Source organism: Lipotes vexillifer, unplaced genomic scaffold (assembly GCF_000442215.2).
Source record: "Lipotes vexillifer unplaced genomic scaffold, Lipotes_vexillifer_v1.1 scaffold253, whole genome shotgun sequence".
NCBI lineage: Eukaryota > Metazoa > Chordata > Mammalia > Artiodactyla > Lipotidae > Lipotes > Lipotes vexillifer.
The window spans coordinates 2103711-2114652 of record NW_006780322.1 but is presented as its reverse complement, the minus strand read 5'-3'; the positions used below and the strand labels follow the sequence as shown (position 1 = coordinate 2114652).

The following is a 10942-nucleotide window of genomic DNA, read 5'->3' as shown; positions in this document are numbered from 1 at the left end:
GGGCCTCTCACTGTTGTGGCCTCTCCCGTTGCGGAGCACAGGCTCCGGACGTGCAGGCTCAGCGGCCATGGCTCACGGGCCCAGCCGCTCCGCGGCACGTGGGGTCTTCCCGGACCAGGGCAGACCAGAACCCGTGTCCCCTGCGTCGGCAGGAGGACTCTCAACAACTGCACCACCAGGGAAACCTCATAATATCTTTTTATTTGATCTTTCTTATTCCTAATGGTGTACCTACTTTTTAACATTAGATTTGGTAAATAATCTAATGTTTATTTTTTTGGTCTTTTGAAAGTTTGCTCTGGGATTGAATTATCAGTTGTAATATTCTCCGTAATTCTACTCATCATTTTCAAATTATCTTCCTACTTTTCTCTAATTTCTTGAGTTATCAGGTTATTTATTTTCATTCTTTTTGTATAAAAGCAAGAATATTTAAGACTAAATTTTCTTTTGAGTACAGACTTGGCTACCAAATTTTAAGGCAGAGCCCTCTTACTCCTGGTATTTTCTAAGGATCTGTGATTTTAGTTTTGGTTTTTCCTTTGACTCAGAAGGGTTTTAAGAGTACATCTTTAAATTTCTAAAAGGTTGGGATTTTTGATTTTTGAGTTTCTCATTAGTTTCTAGCTTTATTATTGAGGTCAGAGAGTGTGACTGGTAATGGGTTTATTCCTTGGACTTTATTGACATTGGCTCTGTGGCTTTTAATTTTTTCTAAGTGCTCCAATGGTGCTGGAAAAGGTGTAAGTTCTGTTTTTAGATTACATGATGTTTGTGTATTTAAATGACACTGTTAATCATATTACTCAGAGTCTCTGTCTCCATATTCTTTTTTTAAAAAAATTTACTTGGTTTTTCAAGACTGAGTGAAATGTAATGACTTTCCCACAGCTATCGTGTTCCTGTCATTTCCTTGTACAAAACACACTGATTGTTGCCTTTTTATGCCTGACTCTGAGCCTGAGTCATAAACTCAGATCTTTAAGTATCTGAGCTGGGGAAGAAAAGAAAGACTTAAGAGGAATCAAACAACTAACTTGAATTCCATTCTAACCATTCCTACCTCTGTGTACGTATTTGCCTGTGTGTTAGCGTGTGTACTTTGGGGGGATATATGTGTGTTTCAGCATATACATCTCCTTGGGCATGATTGTGTAAATATGTTCTTTTGTGTGTCCGTGATTGGGTGAGTTTGATATGTGTGTCTGTGTATGTTTATTCATCCGTGGCATCTTTTTCTTCAAACTGAACTTAAAACATCACGGCTGGTGTCTGCCTTGCTGGCTGTTTTGAGAGTCATTACAATGCAGAAAGCTCTGCTACCCATCTGAACCTCTTTTCCCCTTTTTGGCTGCAGAAGGTCCTCCTGGTAAGTTGGTCAGACAGAGACTCTCTGTAAACTCAGCCTTACTCTGGCACCCATTTGGTGCTCTGTCTAGGCACCATATTCTGGCCACACCCATGGTGTTAGGGCCATACTTCCAGGATGGGTGGAGACTGGGAACCTCAGTCCACGCTCTCCCCATTGTACCTGTTCAAGTTCCCTTGGTCTGCCTGCAGCATGTGCTAACCCTTAATAGGGTGGAGCAGCATGTCCTAACCCTTAATAAGCTGGAGCTTGACGGACTGGGCATTGGTCTAAAGGGAGCACCAGCATTTCCAGAAACTCATGATGGGGTTCAGTTCATTTTATGGAATCAGAGTAAGCTCCTGGGAGATCCCCTGGTTGACCGCCTCATCCAGAGGAGGAAAGCGGGCCCCAGAATGGGCTCTCCCGACACCTTGTCCTGGGCCCTTCCCATGGAACTGGGTGAGCTGGGCCTGCGTGGGTTTTGGGGGAGGCCAGGGAAAGTGATAATCCCACCTTCAGAGAGCTTGCTGACTCCCTGAGTGACCGGACACCTGCACAGGACACAGCTGAAGGAGCATTCTAGACACAAGAGCCAAGAGGGCCTTGTCCAGGAAGAGTTAAACGGCGGGGAGACCAGTGTGTACCCCAACAGGCCCATCCACCTTTGCCCACAGATATGAATAAGCAAAGGAAGGAAGGGGCAGAGAGTGTGTTGTCACAAACTTCCTTTCTCCTCACCTAATTTCCCCCATTGAGCATAGTGTCTTTTGAATAATGGGCACTTAGTATTCGTTGAATTTCAGGGACTCTGCCTTGATTTGACCTTGCAGGAGACTAAGTTCTGATTTTGGAAGCTTTTTTTTGGCTGTGGCCTGGTGGGGATCAGGATAGCCCTTTGGGATCTGAGTTTTCCTGGGTCTACTGTATTTTATTAATAAATAACACTTTATTGACATTTCCCCCCAAAGAGTTATCCTATGTATCCTCTGATTTTAGCCTCAGTATGCCCCTGGAATTCAGGGGGACTGTGATGATTATGCCCGTTTCACAGAAAGGAAAAGGGAGGCCCCAAGAGCTTAAGAGAATCACACAGTGCAGGTAGGCAGGGCCAGGGCGAGAGCCTCTGCCTCTCAACACCAAGCAGGTGTGAAGACCTTTCTCCCGACTGCACAGTTGGCTCCTGGAGAGGCAGGGAGTTCCAGCTCTCTGCTCCCCCGAACTCACACCAGCAGGAGAGATTTGCAGTCGAGGCCAGCCCGTTAGCCTTGCTTGGTGTTGGTCCAGAAGAACCTTGCTTGGCAAATTCTGTTTCTGAAACGGTTTCTTTTTTTCTACCCACTCAGGAGGAGGAGTTCATTGATTGGTGGAGCAAATTCTTTGCCTCGATAGGGGAGAGGGAGAAGTGCGGGTCCTACCTGGAGAAGGACTTTGACACTCTAAAGGTGAGCTCTCCTCACAATGTCCTCTTCAGTCTAGCAGTCCCTGGGCACGTGCACTGGGCAGCGGGAGATGCGACTGAAAGAGAATATATGTATACATATATGTATATGCATATATATTTATGGGTGAAATGATACCTGGGATCTGTTTTAAAATGCTCAAGAAAAGTAAGGATGAATTATTTAGATGATGTGGGTCACCCTCTGATAGATGTTCAAAATATTAAAGATGATTGAAATTGCAAAATATTGAAAATTGTTAAAGCTTGGAGATGGGAACTTAGGGATTTGTTATACTATTCTGTCTCTCTTAAAGTTCTTTGAACTTTTCTATTATAAAAATTTTCCATTAAAATAAAAAGGAAAGTCAATGTGAGAATGTACCTCAGATTCCCCCACCTCTGCAACTGGGATAGAAATTACCCAGCACATATAAAAATATGGTAAACTCTGTTTCTGTGGAAAAAAACCCCCAGAGCCCGAAAAACAACACAAAACCAGGGATGAGTCAGCCAAATTCTGGTATTTTGAGGAAATTCCACAAATACAGTTATACTTTTTAAAAGCAGACTACTTTTAAAAAAGATAACCAGAGGTGACTCAAAATTACTCCCTGAAGGAGTTACATAGTGTCATGGAGAGGGTTACCAGGTAAAATTCAGGATGCTCAGTTACACTGGACTTCAGATATATAATGAATAATATTTTAGTATAAATATGCTTTAAATATCGCACAGAACATACTTATCTAACAACTATTTGTTGTTTATCTGAAATTCAAATTTAACTGCGTGTCCTGTATTTTCACTTGCTAAACCTGGCAGCCCTACCTAGAGAGCAAGAGGGGGCCAAGGCTGTCAGACATGGAAGAAAAGCCCAAGGAGCTCCCTAACAGGGACTAGATGAAGGGGGCTTGAGGCTTATTGGAGTGGTGGGTGACCAGTATGGAAGGTGATCTCACAAGGTGGCCAGAGCGGCCTCTGGTACGTTGGACGCCCCCATGTCATTGTACCTGGAGACCTGGAGGGGCAGAGATGAGGCCTCAGGCAGCAGCAGTCAGAAGGCTCAGGCCTCCCCAGGCAGCAAGTTCTTTGTTGACTTGGTAGGTGGGTGTGTGAGGCTGGGCAAAGAGACAGAACTATTTGCGTACCAGGAAGAAGGTCCGACACATTAAGTCTGGCATGTGGTACTGTGGCCTTGCCAAAAAATGAGAAAAGCCAAGTAAGAATGAGGACTCCTGCCAGAGTGGCCCATGGCCCTGGCACCCTTGCCACTCCCTCAGATGCCGGATACTGAACTGGCACCCAGCCCACCAGCTTGACCTCTTTGAGATCTGTGACAGTTTCCAAGTGAAAATGGGCCGTCTAAAACAAAATGCATTCAACCTGTTTCTGGGGGGAAAAGCAGATCTGGAAGAGATGCTGGTTCTTTAGGGATCAGTAACCACCACCACCAACATGGGTCTTTGAAAAGTAGCTTGTAGTATTATGGAGAGAATGGAGTATACAATGGGTGGGGGGAAAAACCCATGTTTTGGAAATTGCTATCATAGGGAAAAAAAGACAACTCATAGTCACAATAGTGAAAGATAGAAAATAAAGATACAGCAAGAAAGCATAGGAAAGCAGAAATCATAGAAAAACACAATAGAAAAAGAATATTAATTTTCCTAATAAATAAAACTGGGTTACAGTCTTTTACTAAGTGATAAGGACTCAGACTTCATCAAAAGTCAAAATTCATTATAATGTCTTTAAAAGACACATCTAAGACAATACCACTTAGAATGGCTAAAATAGTAAATATTTTGGCAAACAAAATAAAGTAAGTGCGAACAAAAGAGAAACAGAAACTAAAGTAAAAAGCAAAGGAAACAAAATGGAGTGTTTTGTATAAATGAAAGATGTACATCTCAGTGCAAAAACTCTCAAACATTAATGTTTGGAACAATAAAGCTTAGAAATCCTTAAAGCAAAAATGGATAGGAATATATAAAGTACTACCTCACACAAATGAAGGCATGAAATTACAGAAATTAAAATTGCAGTGGTGATTTTAATGCACCTCTTTCCTAGACAGATGAAACAGGCAACTAATAAATAAGGAAATAAAAGATCTGAATAACAAGGTAAATATTTTCTAAGCTACATCAAGAGTAGCTTTAAAATAGAGAATAAAAATAATTTAAAAGTGGAAAATGCATTTTTCCTAATGCTCAAAGAACACTTACACAATCTGATCACATATTAGGTTACTAATAGGTTACCAAAAGCAGAAATCATACAAGACAGATTTAAATGCAATAAAATGAGAAATTAATAACAAAAGTTTAAACAAAAGGACCAACCACTTGGAAATTTAAAAAGTATTTTATTGGGACTTCCAGTATGAACATGGCTGCATAAGTCAGCATTTTTCACTTTTTCTCTTTGGAAATCATTCAAACCCACAAACTTCATTTTCAGTAAAAGTTGGAAACAAATAAAACCCGCAGACTCCAAAATACATGTAAGGGCTGTCCAAAGGCAACTGAGATTGGGTAGAAGCCACTCGGCAGTAAATGAAGAGAAGATGCATGAAAATGACGAAAGGTCATAGTGGTAGCAGATCTCAGAAAACCCCATACTTCCTAATAAAAGAACGTTGATAATTATTTAAGACAGGCTATGGATTCATGGGGACTTATTATCTATTCCCTTTACTTTTGTGTGTGCTTGAAAATTTTCGTAACGGATAGTTAAAAATATAATTCCCGAAATTGAAGTTTCACTGTAAAATATAAAAATATATCCTTTGTTCACAACAATGGACATGGGAACTTTGGAGACAGGTTCAGGCTGGTGACAAAAGCCTCTTAGACCTGATTTGGTTCAGAGAAAACAGAGAAGGTGGAGCTACACAAGAATCACACAGATGAACCATATTTGTAGGGAACAGCCTGCCTCTGTTATGGGAACAAAGGAAATAACGGGTCTAGGAAAATCTAACACATTTAGTGACAAGTAATAACAAAAAAAAAATAGCACAGTATTAATTTTAAAATACTATGAAAAAAAGAAGAGAAAATATGTAACAAAACTTAACCAAAAGAAGAGGATATATACCCACCAGAAAAATTTCTCCAAGGAACAGATGAGATGAAAGATTTTGCTGTTAACTTTTTAGAAATAGGGTGGTCAGAATGCAAGCAGAAATAAAAGAACGAAGGGCTGGTGAGATGAGAAGATGTGAAATATGAGCTAGTAAGATTCAGGAAAGAAGGAGAAAAAAACATGAAATTGGAAGGAGCACAGGACAGAATGGCCACATTGGAAAACACAGAAAGGGGCATAGAGGACAGAATGAAATGGAAATAAAGAAAGAGTTATAAAAGAATAAAGAGAAAATGACAAACATAGTAGTCAGGGAAAGGAGATCCAACATTTGCATAATTGGAGTCCTCAAGGAGGACAACGAAAACAAGGAACTAAAACAAACAGCTGATAGTTTAATAAAACTTCACTGAAATGAAAGAATACTTGAGTACGCATATTAGAAGGTCTGCTGTGTGTCAGGAAAAATTGACCCAGATTGGTTAACCCAGGGACATATTCTAGTGTAGTTATTGGACATTAGAGATAAAGAAAAAATTCTCTGGGTAGTCATACATTCTCCCCCCACAGAAATTTAAATAATTTAATAAAGGAAAGAAATCAAAGTGACTTCACTTTCTCTACAATATTTAATGCCCAAAGATGATAAAGCACCACGTGTAAGATCATCAGGGAAAGAAAGGGTGACCCAAAGATTTGACATTCAGCCAAGCTGCCCTTCAAGCATGAAGGCTACAGACACACAAGTATTCACATTCAGGAGACAGGTAGTATGGCTCCCAGGAGCCTGTCTTGAGGGACTCCTACAGGATGAATTGGAGCTCATTTAGGAGCCATCTCAACTTGGATGTAACTGGGAAAACCATAACAAAAGGACTGGTTGTGAGCATATTTTACCTTAGGCCTAAGATGGAAACAAATGGGAGGGTTAGGGTAACTGGACAGAATGTAAATACCATATATACTGAAAATGTAGAAATGATAAAACTGACAAAAGTTAGGTAAAGGAGGAAAGAGGGTAGAATACAGAGTAAGGGCACTGATAGTCATATTACAGAATAAATAGAATTGACAGATATTATTTAAAATCGGCAAATCACGAAATGTGGAAACAACCTAAATGTCCATTGACTGATGAATGAATAAACAAAATATGGTAATTACATACAATAAAATATTATTCAGCCTTAAAAGGGAAGGAAATTCTGACCCATGCTGCAACATGGCTGAATCTTTAAGACATTATGTTAAGTGAAATAAGCTAGTTGCAGAAGGGTAAATACTGTATGATTCCACTCATGTGCAGTACTTAGAGTAATAAATTCATAGAGACAGAAAGTGGAATGATGGTTGCCAGGCCCTGGGGGCGGGGGGAGAAAGGGAGTTATTGTTTAGTGAGTTTGGGGTTTCAGCTGGGGAGGATGAAAAAAATTCTGGAGATAAATGGTGGTGATGGGAGCATAAAAGTGTGACTGTACTTAATGTCATTGAACTGTACACTTAAAGTGGTTAAAAAGGTATGTTTATGCTATTAATATATGTAATATATAAATAATAAAATTGGGAAATCAAATAATAGGCATATAAGCAAATTATAAGCGAACAGCACAAACATAAACATTAAGAGAGATAATATTGTCTAAAACTAGGTGATGGAGAGGGAGAGGGAGGAAGATAAAATTTGATTATTTTATCATTGCTATAGTGGGGAACCCATGAATACTGCCCCTAAAGACATAATAATATTAGAGCATAAACTCAGGTCATTTTAGCCCTCAGAAAAACTAAAACACACACACACACACACACACACACACAAACACACACACACACACACAGAGAGAGAGAGAGAGAGAGAGAGAGAAAGCAGACCATGCAAAGATTTTTAGAAAAACCCTATGAAACTAGGAAATGTAATATAAACATATTACATGACTATGTAAATATAATACAAATGTAAAACCAGACCAAACATATCTGTCATATCAATACATGTCATATCAATCATTTATTAATCACAAAATTTAAATCAAATCTCAAAGCAAAATCTAACTCTAAAATAAAACGCTTCATAAAGGTTGAATATAAAAGATTGGGAAAAGGTGTGCCAGGCAAATGCAGATGAAAAGAAAGCAGAAGTCACAATCTTAATATTAGGTGAGAGCATACACAGGTCCCCCAAATTAGATGAGACAAAGAATGGCACTTGAGAATGCTAAATGCTGCAATTCCTAGTTATGACGGTCATGAGAATATCTATGTGCTAAACAATACCTCAATATTTACAAAACAGAAATTACAAGAGATAGAAGAAGAAATAGAAATATACTGGTTTGTGGGGGAGATTTTAATTCACTTTTCTCAGTTCATGTCAGATCAAGGGGACAAAAGCATGAGAGGATATAGAAGACTAAAGTAATTACTAACCTGATTGAACCTGGTAGCTTGAAAATAGAGACACCCCTATGGCACATTTACAAAATTGACATATATACACTACTATGTATAAAACAGATAACTAATGAGAACCTACTGTATAGCACAGGGAACTCTACTCAATGCTCTGTGATGACCTAAGTGGGAAGGAAATCTAAAAAAGAGTGGATATATGTATACGTATAACTGATTCACTTTGCTGAACAGCAGAAACTAACACAACATTGTAAAGCAACTATACCCCAATAAAAATTAATTTAAAAAAAACCCAAAACAAAAATCGACCATGTGATAGAGCATAAAGAAAATCTTAATAAAATTCAAAAAGTGACAAAACACTGACAACGTTTTCTGAATATAATGCCATAAAATTAGAAATTAATAACAAGCTCAAAAGCACAAGAAAACTTCTATCTGGAAAATTTTTAAAAAATCAACTCTCTTTTAACAATTCTTGGTGAAAGAGAAAATATAAGAGAAATTGCAGACTATCTGGGAAGCAAGGGTAAAACCCTACCTTTTAGAACTTACTGGTTACAGTTAAAGCAATATTCAGGGGAAGTTTATAGCCTTAAAAACTTATGTTAAAACAAAAGAAAGAAAACTAATTACACAGATAGCTTTTAGATCAAAAAGTAAAAATAAAACTATAATTATGGAATGCCAAGAAAAGAAAAATGAAAACATTATACATGAAAACAAATGGGGCCATACTAAGGCAATAGTAGGCAGAGGCAATTTCATAGCAATAGGTGTTTTCCTTATCAGAAAAGAGGGAACAAAGTAATTAAAATTTCAACTGAAGAAATTAGAAGAAAAAAAATCCTTAAAATAGTAGAAGAAAATAATAGAAATAGAAGCAGAAATAAGAAACTAGAAAAGTGAAAACGGTAGTATAGACACCTCGAAGAATTGGTCTTTTGATTGAAATGATGCAACTATATAAATATGGCAAGAAAATATTCAAAATGATACATACCAAATGTTAACCAAACAATTAGTTGTCATTTTTGGAAATCAGAATTTAAGGCAGTAATAATATTTTCTTTAAATCTACTTATATTTTCTAATTTTTAATAATGAACCTATATCACTCACGTAATTAATTATTTCTTAGAAGAGATAGAACTTGGGCTTCGTGGAAGAGACAGAACTAGAGCTAGGCCTAATGAGAAAAAATGTTTAGCGAGATGAGAAAGGAACTTACCTGAAGTACAGTAGGCCCTCTGTGCCCGTGGGTTGCATATTTGCAGATTCAACACATGGAATCCGCAGATATGGAGGGCCGACTATCGTGCTGGTCAGTTTCAGATTATAACCAATTTGAGCATGTATATTAAGTGGGTTAATATCACTATTAATTAGGTACATTTTATCATCTATAATAGAAGAGTACTGCTTCATTTAAGTCTAAGCAATGCTCTAACAAGTAAAAGTCATTGTTTGAGAGGAGAGACAAATGAATTGAGTTGACATTTAAAGTGGTGCTCAAAGGACATCCTCAGCCCAGTATTTGATCCACTGCCATTTGGACATCCTGGACAGTAAGTATTTTGCTGACTTGTGAATCTCCTAGAGTTCTGTCTTGATCTTCAAATAAAAAGTCAGTTAACTTTTCATTTATTTGTTTGACTGTGATCTTATTCTCAAAAAATGCACCACCCATGTATCTGATGACTCTTGGGTATCTAGAATATTGGATTAATCAGAAAACCCTGTTTTCCAACGTTGCTGAAGAAATATCTTCCCCTCTTACTCCCTTCTCTGGTTCCCCTCCCCCCAACCCTGCGCCCTTTCTCTCTCTCATCTCCATGATTTGCATCCTTTTTATCTCTGCCTTTGTTCTCTTCTTCTCTGCCTCTCTTCCTTCTTGGCCCCCTCTCTTACCTCCACCTCTCCCACCTGCCTTCCTCTTGACCTTTGTTCTCTAATTTGCTTATGGCTTTTCCCCCTCATTTTCTTCTCTGTCCTTTCTCTCCTTTCCTTTACTTGAACACTGTCCTGTTTCCTCTTTCCTTGCTGTCCTTATTCTTTCCCTCTTTCCTTTGTCCCCCTCTTTTGTCCCCCCATGTGGCAGGTCTATGACACACCACTGGAGAATGTGAAGGACTTTGAGGGCCTGTCTGACTTTTGTAACACCTTCAAGCTCTACCGGGGCAAGACTCAGGAGGAGATGGAAGACCCATCTGTCATTGGAGAGTTTAAGGTAAGTCCTTGAGGACACATCTCTAACCCAGGGGGGCCCAAGACTGGAGTGGCAGCAGTGAGTGAAGGGGGTGGGGGCAGAAGTACTGTAGTCACATCAGCAATGACCCCAGTGCTGCAGTTGGTGACCATGTGGGTGATGGAGATGGTGGCGGTGACGGTGATGCTGCTGATGCAGAATGTGATGGGGGTGATGGGGTGGCATTGGGCTTAGTGATCGCAGTGGTGATGACTCTGGCAGACATGAGAGTAAGGGACATAGTGGTGATTGTATTGGTGACACTGAGGATGAAAATTAAAGTTGACCCCTCCTTCTGTTCAGGGCCTCTTCAAAATTTATCCCCTCCCAGAAGACCCGGCCATCCCCATTCCCCCACGACAGTTCCACCAGCTGGCTTCCCAGGGGCCCCAGGAATGCC

The 10942-nt window shown here is 39.3% G+C and overlaps 1 protein-coding gene across 14 annotated transcripts in view; it reads left to right on the top strand.

The window, feature by feature from the left end:
- The window catches only part of DYSF (dysferlin), a 229745-nt gene that overhangs the window by 187135 nt on the left and 31668 nt on the right, over positions 1-10942 (top strand). For all 14 annotated transcript variants that reach the window (XM_007453392.1, XM_007453388.1, XM_007453390.1 and 11 more), the window contains 3 exons: positions 2695-2793; positions 10396-10524; positions 10846-10914. In XM_007453392.1, coding sequence (XP_007453454.1) covers positions 2695-2793; positions 10396-10524; positions 10846-10914 — 297 coding nt within the window. The remainder of the gene's footprint in view (positions 1-2694; positions 2794-10395; positions 10525-10845; positions 10915-10942) is intronic.